The sequence below is a fragment of the Dermochelys coriacea genome, chromosome 8 (genome assembly GCF_009764565.3).
Source record: "Dermochelys coriacea isolate rDerCor1 chromosome 8, rDerCor1.pri.v4, whole genome shotgun sequence".
In the NCBI taxonomy this organism is placed as follows: Eukaryota; Metazoa; Chordata; order Testudines; family Dermochelyidae; genus Dermochelys; species Dermochelys coriacea.
The window spans coordinates 30,107,140-30,126,064 of NC_050075.1; the positions used below are offsets into that span (position 1 = coordinate 30,107,140).

At 40.4% G+C, this 18,925-nt stretch overlaps 1 protein-coding gene across 1 annotated transcript in view; it reads right to left on the reverse strand.

Moving 5' to 3' along the window:
- SLIT3 (slit guidance ligand 3) overlaps positions 1-18,925 on the reverse strand; it is a 796,449-nt gene that overhangs the window by 260,122 nt on the left and 517,402 nt on the right. The window contains exon 8 of the mRNA XM_038413692.2: positions 18,570-18,733. Coding sequence (XP_038269620.1) covers positions 18,570-18,733 — 164 coding nt within the window. The remainder of the gene's footprint in view (positions 1-18,569; positions 18,734-18,925) is intronic.

Genomic DNA, 18,925 nt, shown 5'->3' on the forward strand with positions numbered 1-18,925 from the left:
AAGGAACAATCCTACATTGCCTTAGAAAAGGCTAGCTGACCCAGTAGGCCTTTGCTTCTCCAGTTTCTATGAAATTTGCAAACTTTTGAGATTGCACATACTAGCTATGAGATGGAACCATTTTATTACTGATTAAACTACAAAGGATGGGGATAGTACACTAATTTTCACAATTCGAAGTAATGCAATCGATGGAGAGAAAAAATTACTCATAAAAATTAAGAGTTCTGTCCTGCAAACCTTTACTCAATCCAGTAGTCCCACTGGATCTAAGGAAACTACTCATATGAGTCAGGCTTTATGAATGAGACATTTAGATGTATACCTTCTGAACAAATCATTAAGTGCAAGTTTAATTTTACTTTCATTAAAGTTTCCAAAAGTTTATCACTTTCTCCAAATTTAACCTAAATGTTACAATTCTCACACACACACACACAATATTTTAGTACAAAGTCGACAACTTGGTGGGTGCATGTGCGTGTCTGTGTGTATATCTATACAAACATATATACACATAAAGAAAAAATCTGTGTGGTGGAAAACAGTTTTTATGCCTTTCAAATTTTACAAATGATTGAAAGGTCTTGATCAAACTTCTAAAAATTACATAGAGATGGAAGACATTTTTTGGATTATAACCAAACGCACAGAGCTTACTAATAACTGCTACAATGTCATAGGCTTCATTAAAACAGCTTCTTCCTCCAGGCTGTGATTAGGGCTGACTGGCAATTTTTGATGGAACCTTTTTCCATCAGTAAATGCCAATCCATCGAAACTGAAACTTTTCATGGAAATATATTTGTTTTGATAAATATTTCATCAGGAAAGTTTCTCAGATCCAAACTGGGGCTGGGGGCAGGGCAGAGGAGGAGACGGAGGAGTGGGAAAGTGGGGCGAGGCCCACCCCAGAATTGCCACTATCCCAGTGGTTAGAGCACTGTCATGGGATGTAGGAGGCCTGGGTTTAAGTCCCTGCTTTGAATCAGGAAGAACAGGGACTTGAACCTGGTCTCTCGCATTCCTAACTAGTGAGCTATTGGCTATTCTCAGGGGCAGGTCTCACTCTCTCTCTCTCCAATGTTTTTTCAAGAAAAAATGTGAAAGGTCTAACTATTGATTCCCATGTGGAATGAACCCATATGTCAAAAGCTCAGTTTCTAATTCTTATTTTTTGGCCAATCCTAGATGAGATACAAAGAGGCAGTGACAAAATATTAAAGTGATGAAAAAGCAGAAGAACATGCTCAGTAGACAAATTCCATTCGTCTGGTTATAAAACACTAAATAGACTCCTTAGTATTCAAATCACAAATTACAGATGACATATGGAAAGTCCTAAATGAAACTCTATATTCTTTAGGTTTGTGTTTTATTAGAAACGTGTATGATATTAAGCCAGAGATTGGAACTGTAGCCGGCAATATGGTCAAGAAGGTCTGAAAAATTCTGTTCTCATCAAATATCAAACATTATTATAACCTGCTTCTTTTGACATACCTCTTCATGCCATCCAGATTACAGCAAGACCTTAAATATGCAAAGCCTACTAACTAGAGGATAGCTAATGTGACGCTAATTTTTAAAAAGGCTCCAGAGGTGTTCCCGGCAATTACAGGCTGGTAAGCCTGACTTCAGTATTGGGAAAACTGGTTGAAACTGCAGTGAAGAACAAAATTGTCTGACACACAGATGGACATAATTTGTTTGGGAAGAGTCAACATGGTTTTTGTAAAGAGAAATCATGCTTCACCAATCTACTAGAATTCTTTGAGGGGGTAACAATCATGTAGACAAGGGTTCTCCAGTGGATATAGGGTACTTAGATTTTCAGAAAGCCTTTGACTGTGTGCAGATATGGTTGCCCCATCTCAAAAAAGATATATTGGAATTGGAAAAGGTTCAGAAAAGAACAACAAAAATTATTAGTGGTATGGAAAGGCTGCCATATGAGTGGAGATTAATAAGACTGGGACTTTTCAGCTTGGAAAAGAGACGACTATAGGGGATATGATAGAGGTCTATAAAATCATGAATGGTGTGGTGAAAGCAAATAAGGAAGTGTTATTTACTTCTCATAACACAAGAACTAGGGGTCACCAAATGAAATTAATAGACAGCAGGTTTAAAACAAAGTAAAGGGAAGTATTTTTTCACACAATGCACAGTCAGTCTGAGGATCTCTTTGCCAGAGGATGTTGTAAAGACCAAGACGAGAACAGGGTTCAAAAAGAACTAGATAAGTTCATGGAGGATAGGTCCAGCAATGGCTTTTAGCCCGGATGGACACGGATGGTGTCCCTAGCCTCTGTTTGCCAGAAGCTGGGAATGGGTGATGGGATGGATCGCTTGATGATTACCTGTTCTGTTCATTCCCTCTGGGGCACCTGGCATTGGCCACTGTCGGAAGACAGGATACTGGGCTAGATGGACTTTTGATCTGACGCAGTATGGCCATTCTTATGTTCTTAACTTGAACACTGTGTCACAGCCTACAACTTTCAGCAGTCCTATATGTATGCGTTTATACACAGACACCCACATGCCCACTGTAGGGAAAAGAATTTGAATGCAGTGTAAACACCTAAAGATAACTTTTCCAGTTATCTTGCAAAACATAGCACTTAACACAACAAAACATTATTTCAATGACCAGCGGGGTCAGGAGGCTCTCTTGCATCTGGGAAAGAATAATTTCTAGACACTGCTGGTTAAGAGCTCTGCTAATTGCAAATAAATATTATATTGGAAAGTTTTGTGAGATTTGGATGGGTTCACAAGTGGCTGAAAGACAGCTCCAAACATCTCCATTATCCAAATTTGAGATGGATGCAAATACCTAAGCCTTTTCATACTACTCACAAACATCACCTAATTTCAATGATGAATAAAAAAATAGCATAGGGGTAAGTAACTTGCACCATATCATCCCACATCAGAAACATGTTTACGTTGGTATGGCTATAAATGTCATGATTTTGAAATGTAGATCCAGTTCCCAATAGCTGCAAAATGAAAACTGCTAGTGATTGGCCTTATACATCCAGGGTGGATGTCTCTTGATAAAAGGAACAGAGAATTACTGCAAACTCATGCCTTCTGTCTGAGAAATGTCAGAGCTTCCATTGAGAATTGGTATCTGTGTGCTTGAATTTCCATTAGCTCAAATAGATTGCATCTGATGGTCATCCCTCGTTTGATCTGTCAATATTATGAGGATAGGAAGCGTCAGAAAATAGGGAAGGAGAGAGAATATCAACAATGACTTATACTTTGAGGTATGAGAGTCTTAAAAGTGAGTCAAAAAAGTGTTCATCCAACTTTTATAGCGGTTTCAATTCCAACAGAATTAAAGTAGGGTTTATTTTAGAGACTTCCTCTGAGACAGCTGTATATTTCACATTTTCTCATATTTTGTTTTTTAAAGGAACAGTGACAATTTTTAACTAGCCTTTTCTGAGTATTACTTGCACACCAGACTATTTAAGATGAAAGAATTACATAATTGTAATTTAATTTTCACTTTTGAATATTATCATTATTGGTGGAGCAGATAGCACTGCGTATTATTAAGGTTGCCTGAACTTTGGATTATAAAACCCTGTTTTCAGTTGCTCATAACTTTGTCAAACTTTAATCATTTGGGATAAAATTTTGCACGACAGGTGTCTGCCTTGGACTGATTTTTTTAGAAAATATATTGCCTTTTTATGTTCAAAGCAAAGATACCATTGATTTCAGATGCTGCTGTGAGTAATCAACACTTCCGCAAGTCAGACAAAGGGTCTCAACTCAGGTACCGAGAAAATGAGGAACATACAGTAAGTGTCCACCCATGTTTAAGTGATTTGACTAACATCACACAGAAACTCTGTGGTATAAGCTATGATAGAGTCCATTATCCATGGAAATATTCAAGTGCTTTAACTTGGATATCATCCTCTTTCCCTTTCTACAATTCCCTGCCTCATTCACTACCTATAAACTTATGCAACAAATGAGACAGGCAGAGGTCTTACAAAGTCCTTACAAAATCCTGATTCATCCCCTGAGCAGGTGCATTCTGTGCAATAAAGGAGAAAGGGATCCTGTGGAAAAAGTAGCATGTGATCCTGTAATTAAAGACTGTGCCATATGTACATGCAAAAGAGGGCTGAATTAAGGTTGCATAGGCAACCTTAATTCTGGCATATCCTAAGTTCTGAGTGCTTGACTTTGCAACCTTAATAATATTCTTTTAACATAGTTTTTGTGTATAATAAATTATATTGCAGTAACATCTAAACACCTCAAACACATTGGCGCCTCATTGTTCTATTATATCTAAACATATAGTTAGAGACAGTTCCTGTCCCAAAGAGTTTACAATCTAAATTTAAGACCAGACAGGATAAGAGTCCACCCTTCTTTGGCCCTTCTTCTGGTTTAAAAACATGGGGCTGATCCTCTTCTATTGTGAATCAATGTAACTCCTTTAAAGTAAATGGAGCTATGCCAAGTTACACCAGCAAAGCATCAGGCTCTAAAAGTGTGTCCCAAAAATATCTGAGTTTCTCCGTAAATTTCTGTATCTCTTTTGCATATTAAAGGTTTCCTGAGCTCCTTTTACTTGTTTTATAGTGGGGCAAAGATCTTAGCTATTTTTCCATCAGAACAAAATGTTTCAACATTGAAAATTCACTCTATCACACCCTATTTTTCTCCTTCCTTGTTTTCTGTCCATACTGATTGTGATGTTCCAAAAGAGACCAATGACCATGAAAATAGGAGGCAGTAGTTGATAGTCTTCAAAGACAGGCAGAAGTGCACACAATAAGAAAAAGAACTTCAGAGAAACGTTTGCTCCATATGAGGAAAAGACAAGGTGGTAGTTAGGTCAAATTTTCCGCAAACATTTCAACATTCAAGTCTAGTATGCTTTCTGAATGGACTTGTAATGAGGGTTGGTGGGGGGGGGGGGGAGGGAAGGGGAATGCTGTTTGTACTGATATGCCTTGTAATATATCACTGTGGTTTATGTGAGGAGAAGTACACACCCTTTTCATTCGAGCGTGGTGTCAGAAAATCTGTACTTGTATTGCCAGTTGGTGTTCAAGTGTCTGTATCTCTTAGTGCATTTAATTGACTACATACAAGTTAGCTAACTTCAATATCTCCTAGAAAGCTTCAGCAGAGCTCAATTCATCATTTTGTATAACACAGTATTCCACAATAGGACATCATACAAGATGATCTACATAACAGGGGGTCATTTAGGGTAGGATGAGGGGCTAGAGTTAAGCCAGAAGCACAAGCCTTCCCTGCTTGGAAAGTAAGCAGCAACAATAATAAAAGTGCTAATTAATTTTCCCATTACAGCTTACTATCATGAAGATTTCTGGTATAAGTTTTTCTGTGTGGGAAGCTTGCAGCTACTTCAGATCACTATTCCTGCTGGCCAGTGAGCTGTCGAAGTAAAGATTCGGAGAACTAACAACAAGGGATCTTTTTCTCTCAGTTCTCTAAGAAGCCTTTCAGATCCACTCCATTCCAAGGTCCTGATTCCACACCTACAGAAAACAAAGGCGAGTCCTTCCATTGACTTCAATGGGTATGGATTGGGACCACAAAGCAAGTTTCCACAGGGAGTGAGGAACTTTTCTGAGAAGCACAAAGCAGAGTTTTCTGGCTAGATGGGGATTAACCCGCCACAGAGTTACCTGGACATGAAATAGAGGGAAAGCGACGCCGTGCCTTTATTCTCAGTACAAATGTAACAGAGAAGTGGAGAGGAAAAAACCCACTATCATGGTTTTAAGCATACAGAATCCACTAAGTTTTCATTAAGGAGAAAAATGTCCAAATAAACGAAAAGGCAAGAGGAGGAGGATGGCTGTGCATGCCCCCTCCCCCACCATATTCTAGATACTCGATAGCAATGTTTAATTTTCCCCATTCAATTAAAAATACCCCCAGAAACTAGAAAAAAATTTTGTAAATATAATATCATTATTCTATGTTTGGCTTAATATACTCTGTATCGTGTTTTTAAGACCTATAGCCCGTTGCAGCACACATTTTTGTGCTGGTTTGTGTGACTATCTTTTGATCATGTATCTAAATCTATTATAGGTCTCTTTTAGTCAATAAGTTCTTCATTTTTTAAATGAATGGCAGCAGATCTTGACTGTTGGTTTTCAGAGCACCTTATTGGAGCAAAAAGACTTCATGCATAAATTGCAGAATCATTTCAATAAAATGAGTGGGGTGGTTTTTTTTTTGTATTTTGTTTTGTTTTGGGTTTATTTGTTTATTTTTGGCAGAAGACAAACATTGCTTTACATGCAGCAGAATTTTATTAATCTTTGTATTACACATTCCACCACCATTTCAGTCAACATTCATCTGCTGATCTTAAGGTTTCTTTAATCAAACTGTAAAGAGAGTCTGAAAAATGATTTGGATTAAATAGTTCCACCTAAATGATGGTTCGCGTTACTTTTACTTCATGCCAGGTCTATGTGAATCTTGGGTGTAAGCATACTGACAGGACAATGAAACACCATGGAGACAGAGTTTAATCAGAAATCTTCACTGCTGGTGATCCAGATGAGATCGGTCCATACTAAAAAGAAGACTAATCAAGTGTCCAAATCCAAATATCCCTAGAATCTGGAGTACTAGAAATCCAGATCTGGATCTGAATTTCACACATGGCATTTATCTTTATAATTATTCACCAAACCCCGGTTCAGATCACCATCAAACTAAGGATGTTCAGATCAAGCATTGAATTTCCCAGCTTTCTGCGGTTACCCTAGTCAAAAAAAAAACCCACCAAGAGAATATATTTTAGAAGCATAGAATATCAGGGTTGGAAGGGACCTCAGGAGGTCATCTAGTCCAACCCCCTGCTCAGAACAGGACCAATCCCCAACTAAATCATCCCAGACAGGGCTTTGTCAAGCCTGACCGTAAAAACCTCTAAAGAAAGAGATTCCACCCACCTCCCTAGGTAACCCATTCCAGTGCTTCGCCACCCTCCCAGTGAAAAAGGTTTTCCTAATATCCAACCTAACCCCCCCCACTGCAACTTGAGACCATTACTCCTTGTTCTGTCATCTGCTACCACTGAGAACAGTCTAGATCCATCCTCTTTGGAACCCCCTTTCAGGTAGTTGAAAGCAGCTATCAAATCCCCCCTCATTCTTCTCTTCTACAGACTAAATAATCCCAGTTCCCTCAGCCTCTCCTCATAAATCATGTGCTCCAGCCCCCTAATCATTTTTGTTGCCCTTCACTGGACTCTTTCCAATTTTTTCACATCCTTCTTGTAGTGTGGGGCCCCAAACTGGACACGGTACTCCAGATAAGGCCTCACCAGTGCCGAATGCCTCATGTCCCTCGATCTTCTGGCAGTGCTCCTAGTTATACAGCCCAAAATGCTGTTAGCCTTCTTGGCAACAAGGGCACACTGTTGACTCATATCCAGCTTCTCGTTCAGTGTAACCCCTAGGTCCTTTTCTGCAGAACTGCTGCCTAGCCTCTCAGTCCCTAGTCTGTAGCAGTGCATGGGATTCTTCCATCCTTAGTGCAGGACTCTGCACTTGTCCTTGTTGAACCTCATCAGATTTCTTTTTTTTGGCCCTATCCTCTAATTTGTCTAGGTCCCTCTGTATCCTATCACTACCCTCCAGCGTATCTACCACTCCTCCCAGTTTAGTGTCATCTGCAGACTTGTTGAGGGTGCAATCCACACCATCCTCCAGATCATTAATGAAGATATTGAAGAAAACTGGCCCGAGGACCGACCCTTGGGGCACTCCGATTGATACCGGCTGCCAACTAGACATGGAGCCATTGATCACTACCCGTTGAGCCAGATAATCTAGCCAGCTTTCTATCCACCTTATAGTCCATTCATCCAATCCATACTTCTTTAACTTGCTGGGAAGAATACTGTGGGAGACCGTATCAAAAGCTTTGCTAAAGTCAAGGGATAAAACATCCACTGCTTTCCCCCTCATCCACAGAACTAGTTATCTCGTCATAGAAGGTAATTAGGTTAGTCAGGCATGATTTGCCCTTGGTGAATCCATGCTGACTGTTCCTGATCACTTTCCTTTCCTCTAAGTGCTTCAGAATTGATTCCTTGAGGACCTGCTCCATGATTTTTCCAGGGACTGAAGTGAGACTGACTGGCTTGTCGTTCCCCGGATCCTCCTTCTTCCCTTTTTTAAAGATGGGCACTACATTAGCTTTTTTCCAGTCATCTGGGACTTCCCCCAATCACCATGAGTTTTCAAATTTGGCTCTGCAATCACATCCGCCAACTCCTTTAGCACCCTCGGATGCAGTGCATCCAGCCCCAAAGACTTGTGCTCGTCCAGCTTTTCTAAATAGTCCTGAGCAACTTCTTTCTCCGCAGAGGGTTGGTCACCTCCTCCCAATACTGTGCTGCCCAGTGCAGTAGTCTGGGAGCTGACTTTGTTCGTGAAGACAGAGGCAAAAAAAGCATTGGCTACATTAGGTTTCTCCACATCCTATGTCACTAGGTTGTCTCCCCGATTCAGTAAGGGGCCCACACTTTCCTTGACCTTCTTCTTGTTGCTAACATACCTGTAGAAACCCTTCATGTTACTCTTAACATCTTAAGAGCTCTATGGCTTGTGGTAGCTAATAGTTTGGTAAGCTACATACCAGGTGAGTGTTACCAAAACACATGACCATAGCATACAGGGCTATAACAGGGTAACTCACCCCCAAAGTACTATTGGGCCCAGCTTTCCTGTTCCAGTCCAGGTGTTCCCTAGTTTGGTGTAATGAGGAGGGCAGGGCTACCCTCGGAGTTATAAATGGGAAGCAACCCAAGGGTAAGAGAGTTCAGAACCCAAAGTCCAGAGAGGGAGAGAGCTCAGAAGAAGAGTAGAGCTGGGCTGAGAGCTTCAGGGAAGGGATGACTCTGAGGGAGGAGAAGTGAGAGCTCCTTAGTGAGCAATGAAGCCAGACCAGGCTGGTGAAAGCAGAAAGCAGGAAGGTAGTTGTGGGGAGGGTCACCTATAAACTTCCCAAGGCCAGAGAGGCAGGGCCAAAAAAGGTTGGGGCAGGGGTGTGGGGTGGTGGCTGAAGGCTGACTGCAGCAGAGGGAGATGCCTACTGGCTCTCTGAGCTGGAGAGCTGAAGGCTGGGGAATGATGGCGAGGAACCCATTGATGTCTCTGAGTAAGATCTGGAACGATACAGGAAAGAAAGAGGGCAAAGAAACATCTCAGCTAAAGGGGTTGGGGTGAGGCATGAGAAATGCCGGAGCAGTACCTGGGAGCTGGAGCTTGGTGAGAAATACTGGAGCTGTATTGGAGACTGCAGAGCTGTAAAGAAGAGCTGCAGCATGGCGAGAGACTCCTGAGCTGTGCTTCGGGTGCTGATGAATTGCTGGAACTTGAAAAACTGAATGTATTGTTTGGATGATGCTGTGGAGATTTGAATTATGGTTGGGGGATTTTTTTGTAATAAATTAACCCCACAAATGGCTATTTATACTCTGAAACCTTATATGGCATTACTGCCTACTCCAGAAGAAAGGAGAAACTGAGGGAGGTGCCCCCGTCATGCCCCTGCCTGCCACAAGAAGGCACCCCAAGAAGGGATCACCATATGACGGGGGTTCCAACTACTACCTACAACTCAGAGAGATACTGCCGCTCTGCTTCTCCAAGTTAATTGCATATTTAACTTTATGGATATTAGAACTCACTTCATTCCTTTATATATATCTATATCTATCTCTTTCTATAAATAGATAGATAAATCTCAATACCCTTCATACTAAAAATATGCACAATTAGATCAGTCATCAGGCTGACAAAAAGGATAGTTCTCATCTATCTCTCAAGAAACAGGATGGCAGCTCTAATAATTTTAGTATTTGGTATTTTGTATGCTAAATTGCAGCATTTTGTTTTAGAATCAAAGTCCATAGGTTATGGAGGGAGAGAGAGGAGACTTAGGACCTTGAAGTTTACTGAGAAAAGTTAATTTCTGTTTTCAAATTAAGAAACTAAGATTAAGTTAATTAAGAAAAAAATTAAGAGTTTTCTTTTAAGAGCAGCCAATAGACTGAAATTGAAATTAGAACAGAACAGTTGTAGATTATAAATGAATGATTTAAATGCCATGGGCATTTAAATTAAGCTCTGAAATGAATAAATAAACCAAATCTCATTTTTACTGACGTCCAGTTACGGCGCATTAATTAAACACAGAAGTAGGTTTCAGTTTAGTCCTGCTTCACCTAACCAATTGTTTTAATAGAAACCTACAAAATGCTTCTTGTTTTTTCAGAGGTTCTGCTAGCTTGAATATAAACCTGACAAGATGAATTTACTGGGTAAAGAGCTATGACAGGTTTAAAATAATTGCAAGTTTGGCGGATGCAAAGTTATTGATTAGTAAACAAAGTGGTACATTGGTGCAACGTTTGGATCCATTATGAAAATGTGATCCTTGACCACTTGTGAGTAATTAAATGGCTCTAAGATATTTTTCACAAGGTTAGAGATACCAGTCCTGGTATCTGGGTTAAATACAACTACATGATCTGTATTACAATTTTAACTAAGTTTGAAATTAATAAATTTGTCTCTCTTTGATTTCCTAAAACAACTATGCTACTTGTTTTGAATGGCCACTGTTTCCTAATGGTGAAATGTCTCCCCTCCACGTACAGAGCAAAACAGACAGAACCGGGTGAGCCATTCATCATGAACACGGACGGCGTGTCTTCTCGATCTCTTGACTCTTGGCTTTTCCCTCCTACTTACCCCGTTGGGAATGTCTGTGAAAGTCCATCACTTTCACAAAGTCTGCCTCTTCAACAACTTAACTATTCCGAGCTTTGCTTGCATGCACTCTTCTGGCTGAGATAGAGTACAGACAGTTCCTTATGAGCATCCATGAGCCAAGTGGGGCATTTACTCTTCTGTGAGTGTTAGACTTCCACCATTCTGCCCTGTGTTGCATAAGCCTGGGTTGTTGTGCCCTTCCAACACAACACAAGTCCAAAGGAGGTACTGCTCTGGATGAGGGCCTTAAACAGGCATATTTTGTTCCTGGAATCCTCAATGGAATCAGTGTTGAGTAATCCCATTAAAGCCAATGTAACTATTTGAATGAGTCAGGGTGGCAGGATTTGGCTCATACCAAGTGAGAAGTCTATGACATCACCAATTTCCTACAAGCATCATTCTATACTTCAACCAAAGGTAGCAGTAAAATGAGTCCCAATAATACTGTTTGAGTTTTAAAGCTAATTTAAATTCAGAGAGAGCGGACACAGATTCCATGTAACTAAGTGTGTGTCAGTCACACATGCACTGGAATTTTCACGTATTTTCCCTAATTTCATATGCATTGTTAAACAGCATAGATACAGGTTTCTAAATAAGCAGCAGAGGACACAAATGGTGAGCAGAAAATGGATTGTCAAGTCAAGGGAGTCAAGGAGATAAAAATGAAGAGGCTGCCCATGTGCTTAAGTCAAATGCTTACAAGAGTTTGAAGTCCAACTTCATTCTTCCCTACTCAGCAATATTACTGGAAGTGAAATACAGCTTCAGAATGGCATTCCATTAAACACAAGTAAATGTAGCACTTCCACTGTATACTGAAATACTATTAGTGTATTAGTAATAAAAGAAGCCAACAGACTTAGACACCAAGACAAAAATGTAATTACATTAGCACTCTTGGAGTAATGGCTCAAAAGCTGACTTCCTGTATGATTATAGTTCAATCCAGAATCATTAAACAAGCAATAACACTACTTTTACAGAATTCTGCTTAAGAGGAAAAAATCCATGGCAAAATCAGTGAACATAACAAGCAGAGAGAAATAAATAAGAGAGAGTACTCTGATGCTACTCTATTCCATATAATCTGACTATAGTTTAAGGACAATTTTCAGTCATGATCTCCAAAGAAATCGTAGTAACAGAGCTAGTAATGGGAGCTACTTTGGATCAAATTTAGCCCTTGATGTATGCATGGGGCTCACAATTAGCTTCTTGTGAGCACATTCAAAAGCAGAGCTTGGCCAGCCAATTGTGGATTACATTGACTTCCTTGCACAGAAACCGGCTCTGCTGTATTTAGAGTAAATATTTCTATTGTTTCACACTATGTAGTACAGTGTCCCTCACAGCAGAGAAGAGGCAGGACTCTGCTGTCATGAATGTACAGGGAATTAATTATTCAGGCCAGGACTGGTGATAGTACTTTAGTGCCCAAGGCTGCTGCTACCCTGTGGTGCGACCTGGGCAGAGCAGTCCCAGCAGCCTCCCCTAAAAATTAGGCACTTTGGCCTTTGCCTGTGTGCCTACCTGTAGCACTGATCCTGATTCAGGCTAGAAGTCAAAGACGAAATCTTGCAGTTTTCCCTTTTACTCTAGACTCCCAACTTAGCATTATCACACAGGGTCTCACTAAGTCTTGGGCTAAGCAGTAACAGAATGGATTGCTGACTATTCTACACATGTCAATGTATCATCTAGATAAAGATGTTCTTGCTAAAACAACAAGCTGAAACAAACAGGTCACTTTTATAACAGACGAGGGGGCCATTGGGACTGACATTTGAAAGCTACTTGATAAGCATTGATACTTTTCACTAGTAGGTTTTTGATCCTCTAGGACAGTGGTTCTCAAACTAGAGTCGCCGCTTGTTCAGGGAAAGCCTCTGGCGGGCCGGGGCAGTTTGTTTACCTGCCAAGTCCACAGATTCGGCCAATCACGGCTCCCACTGGCCGCGGTTCGGTGCTCCAGGCCAATGGGGGCTGCAGGAAGGGCGGCCAGCACATCCCTTGACCCGCGCTGCTTCCTGCAGCCCCTATTGGCCTGCAGCGGCAAACCGCGGCCAGTGGGAGCCGCGATTGGCTGAACCTGCGGACGTGGCCGGTAAACAAACCGGCCTGGCCCACCAGGGGCTTTCCCTGAACAAGCGGCGGCCCTAGTTTGAGAATCACTGCTCTAGGAGGCCATTTAGTTTTCTGTCTCTGCAAAATATATATATCTATATATATATATATATATATATAGATATATCTATATATATCTATATATATCTATCTATCTTACAAGGGCAAAGGTTCACTGTCCAAAGTGCTATGTCCTGGCCAGGTTTCTAGCATTTCTGTCCAGGTTTTCAGTTGGCCCTAATCAATGAAGTCTACATGCTGTTTTTATTAAATTTTGCTTTCCTTTTAAATGTGCACCTTCCTAACAGAGCTACCATGGTACTGAAAGATCTCTTCACTTTGCAGGTTAGTAGGGATAGATCCTGGGAGTAAGCAAGAAGCAACAGGGTGAGATTTTTTTTAAATATATGTTTTTTTCTGCCCCAGAACGTAGCTCTTCATGAAAAACAAGAAGCAGAAGTCATCTGACACTCCAGTAACAGCTTATTGAAAAGGGCCCTGCAGGCACAGTCCTATATCTTGCATAAACTTTGCACCTGAAACAGTTTTCACATGAGAAAAACTTCACAAGTTTTCACACATTTAGTCAAGGCCAAGTTATTTAGCATTTTACCCACCTTCCCCACATCAACACCCGGTTTTACCAGTGATGTCTCCCCACAGTCCCCTATTTTAAAAGTCTCCGTCATCATCCTGGGTCAACCACAACCAGGACTTCTTATTCTAAAACAGTGTGTCTGCAACTGTTATTAAAATTAGCAATAAGAATGCAAATAGGGATGCTTCAGAAGGTCTAAACAAGAACACCCTGTACTGATCTGTTAAGTATTTGAAAGTGTGTTGGTGTATGATAAAAGGTTCAAGAATGCTCACACACACACACACACACACACACACACACAATTTATCTTTGTGGCTTTTACTTTTTACTAGTTCTGGGTGGGTGCTTAACTTTTGTGTTTGGGATTAGCATTAACAAAAATGTGAGTCTGACAGCCCCAGAAATAGAAGCCCTCCATTTAACCAGAGGAAAAGTTCAGTGTAGACAGCAGTACTGCAAGAATCCCCCAAAACACGCTACCCTAAGTCTCCTAAAGGTAGACCCTCTAAAATAAGGCCCCATTGGTAAAGAATAGTACCCACTGAAATGTTTCTTTAAACTAGATCTCAGTTAAAGCTGGTGGTGACAAGAGTTGTTTAGTAGGAGCTGAAAATCCTTTTGAAATGTCATTGAAGGGCACCAAGAATAGATTCAGATCCTGATTTTCTCAAAAGGCTTTAAGAGAACAGAACCAAACACAGTGTTAAGTCCTGCAGTTTTGCCAGAATCTGGTGTAATAATGTTTACCAGTACTCTTGGGGGTCTCAAAGGGGCTAAAACCCTATCTCAGAGATAAAAAAAGGTATTATTGGCTAATTTAACCCACAACTCACTCACATAGAAATGGGCAAAAGCTGGAGAAAATAGTCAAGTTGATAAAAAGTTGGCAAATGATAAAAATACTGAGATCTGGTATTTAGTGGTAAACGGAGGATAGCAAAGCAGCCTGAACTGAAGCTTTGCAAATCAACCAACCAACCAACCAACCAACCACACACACAAAACCACATCCAAAAAAACGAGAAAAATCCCTGATTCCCATGACCATTAAAATTTGGACAGTTGTAGGGGGCATTGCTAACCCCATCCCTGCAGGAATTGAGATCAACCAGTGGTGGGGGAAGGAGAGAAAATCTTCCCTGCTCCCTCTGAAATTATTGTTGCTGCTCAGTAGGAGCAAGGCCTGCATAATTAAGTGCATCACTTGATAAGATGCCCCACTCATCTCCTTTTTCTCTTTATTTGTCTTTAATCTACATTCCTTCTTTTTTTTCAGGGGTTTACCACTTTTACCAGCTAACAGTACCTCCAGATAACATGTTGTAAGTAGCAGATAATTCTATATATTTATAGTCTATAAATGAAATATAAGCAGAGTATTTTCCCCTGCTTTTCTCTTGGCATTTTTTGAATGTTCTATCATGATATCTAGCCTATGGAGTGTTTATTTACATTAGTTTTTCATTGTTGTTTTTCTCCTTAACAACATTCCATGAAGTAAAAAAAAATGATTAAATCAGTCTAGTGCTTCTAGAAGCCCTGGCCAGAGATTAATAGCTATGATTTTAGCACTGCTAGATCTCTTCTTAGCAACCAAACAACCTTTCCTTCCTTGCTCTGGCTCTTGGTGTTGTGGTAAGAGGCAGTAATGGGATAGAGATACTGCATTACCCTCCGTATTACACCTCACACAGAGTTTTATCATAGGAATCAGGAACTTTAGATTCCCAGATTAGATTTGAATCAATTCAATGTTTCCTTAAAATCACTGTCAGCTGCATTAGTCAGAACAGATTAGAAGTTTGACTCTCTGGGACTGATTCTCCTCTCATTCCAGTTTTAGTCTGGTGTAACTCAACTGAACTTTGGGGCTTGTTACTGTTGTTCATATCCTTATATAAAGTACATTCACAGTGGGACAAGGCCTGCACAGCACCATCGTCTTGTACCGGTCTGATCTGAAGTTGCTCTATATTAAGATCCAGTAAACTTCATAGTCAAACAATGACTAAACTAGTCTGTAAATTCAGGGAGGAGAAGTTGACATGTGAAACAGTGGGGCCAAGGTTTAAGATGTTCTTTAGAATGTATAAATCAGGGGCATCTTCAGCAAACTGTGCACACGGATTGTTGTTGGTTTTTTTGTTTTTTTTAAACAAGTGGGCAGTAAAATGGGATTCTGTGCTAAATCTTCCCCTGTGATGAACTCTTGTAGATTTCCATTTCATCACACATCATTTACAATTGTGGGCTAAGAAATGCGTTCTCAGGACTAGCTGAAGGCTTTTTGTTGTGTGTGGTTTTGTTTGTTTTGTTTTGTTTTTTAAATAAAGAGAGTTACCTGATAGGGAACCAGAGAGGACTCCTTAGTCATTCTATCTCCCCATCATTCAACTGCACTTCCCTTCCTCTTTTGGGATGCATGGCTAATACAGAACACTATTTAATCTGGCAGGTATTTTTTCCGCTAGGGAGGAGTTCCTCACAGTCCAGTTATACCTTAGCTCTCCTGATTTAAACATCTCCTTTTGTTTCACTGCACAGTGCTGTTTTTCTGGAAGCACCAGTTGTTGAGTTCTTTACTTTTTTTTTTTTTTTATAACTTCCCTAGTAAAACGAGGCTCTGTCAAGAACAATTTCCTTACCCACTTTTTTTTTCTCCTCCTCCACCATGACCTGTTGCACTCAGTCTCGTCTTATCTTTGTAATTTAGATTTTAATGGCCTGCTTTTCAGAAGTGCTGGGCATCCACAAATCCAACTGAAGTCCATGGTAACTACATGAAAACGAGGCCAAGCGTGATCCTTCGTGCAGGGGCCTTGTTTCCTATGTCTCTGCTACACACCATGCCCATCTCTAATTTTTTAAACTAACTGATTATCAATAATGCACTTAAGACTTTGATCAAACCCTTGTCCGACAAACTATTTACCTCTCACTTGTGGTCACAAATTAATACAATAATGGGGAAAAGCTTGCAGATGTGCCTGCCCCCACAGCCATCACCTGAGCACCAGCCATTTCTCAAATGTTCCTAGTGCAACCACCACAATTACATTTCATACAGCTGACACTGACCCCTATGGCACAGCACTGCCAAGTGGCCCCATAGAAGGCAACAGCCATTTTGTACAAAAGCACACAAGAACTTGACGGTTTCAGAGTAGCAGCCGTGTTAGTCTGTATTCGCAAAAAGAAAAGGAGTACTTGTGGCACCTTAGAGACTAACAAATTTATTAGAGCATAAGCTTTCGTGAGCTACAGCTCACTTCATCGGATGCATTTGACAAATTCTTGTCTTCTCCCTTTTGTAGTTCTCTCATTTTCTCTCCTTGATCAAACCATATATAAAAATAACTAAAAAACGGAGTTATTTGTACTGTACTATTTAGGTCAGATAGTGCAAGTTTTAGCACTGCTTTCTTCTAAGGTCAGGGTTAAAGCACCTATAAAAGAACATAATCTCTCTCTAAAATGGGGCTTTTCCTGATGTTTGACTCAAGCTCTTCAGACTTCTCAGAGGGTCTCAGTAGCGCTCTCTATATGTATATGCATAGCTTTTTTTTTCTTTAAGTTTGGCTTACATGCCTGTGGTTAAACTGACTGGCAAACTTGATGTAAAAAGGGATTCATCCTGCACAGACAGTTACACAGCATGTGGGTGGTGGGTTTACCTTCCTCTACATCTCAAAGCACAGATCACATGAATGAGGGTAACGCACCCAATTGTCAAAGCTTCCTATGAGAGCAGGAGGTGAGCATAAGCACATCTCTGTCCTTGCCATCTAATACTATTATGACTGTATTACTGCTGTAAGGGACCAGAGTGACAGCCCAGAGAACACAATCACCAACACCATTTCAAGCTTCTGCACACTACCACACTAATGTGCCTCAGTTCTGATGGACAACCTCTAACAGCAAAGGGAAAACGTTATCTAAGATCATTCAGTCCTTGGCCTTTCTGCTGACACTGCCAGCAATTCCGGATAATAGGTTTTCGTAATGCAGGATCTCGTAGTCATATGAGCACAGAGTCAGGAATAAGTGACTCCTGCATTCTACTCCTAGTGCTGACTACAGCTTGTTGAGACACTTTGGGCAATTCACTCAGCCTCTCAGTATCTAGTTTCACCACCTGTAAAATAGGGATAATAATACTTCCTCACCTCAAAGGGACAATGTTACTTAATATTTGAAAAAGGGTATAAATATATAAAATGCTATGATAAGTAAAGATTATCATCTAACCTGAGCTCACCTCATGTTGCATACAACCCCAGTCATCAGGTGGTACAAATACACATTTGGTCACAAAAATCAGTGACAGCATTTTAATAATAATACACTGATAAAACTTCATCAGATTGATAGATAGATAATGATCATGCCCGTTTTGCTGGTAAGGAAAATTAGGCAGACACACACACACACACACACACACACACACACACACACACACACACACACACGTATGATCATGCCCATTTTACCAGTAAGGAAAATTAGGCAGAGAGATGTTCAATGTCTTGATTTCAAGTCACAAATGAAGTTTCAGAGACTGGGACAGACATCTGGACTTATAGTCCAAGCCTTCATAAATAGACCCGATTCCCACTGGATCAAACCTCATACTGGAAAAACAGCAATGTATCCAGATCAGCATTTACTAATCCTTTCCCTTTGTAAACTAGTCAGCTGTAGAGATTAGAGAGATTTTCCCCTGAGAAATGCCAAATTACTACTATTTAATTGTCCTTTCACATTAAAATCATTTCTAACACTACAGCTGAGAAAAGAATTTGAGAACAGAATAGTTCAACACTTCATATGAGACTGAACAAATAATAATAATTTACAATATTAGCAAACAGTTTAGCAGTGATATGACTGAATCAACACTGGCACGGAATGACATTTAAATGGGATTAATAATAATACTTCATTCAGTGCTTTTGTGTGAACTTCATTATAAAAATGTCAGAAGATAGATAAATGAATAATCAGTGTCATACCAGAGCAGACGTATTCCTTTTTCTGAACATCCGCCACATTAAAACCCCGTAGGTGCACGGGTGCCATGCAGAATGTGAACTGCCCAATCGAGCGTCTCTGACGCAGCCAGTCAGACAGCCAAGCCAGGTGGCAGTCACAATACAGGTAATTGGAGTGAAGCCGCCTGCAATGGGCAGAAAGAGTCACATCACATCTGAATGTTTTAGAAACAGTGATTAAACACAGCAAACTCATACAAATTCTCAGGGATATTGTACTAAAACCCCTGCACATATTTTCACACATGAGTAAGTTGAATTATTACAGGTAAATTGTTGAGACTAGAAGATGAGGGGATCCACAAAATTGAAGGGGC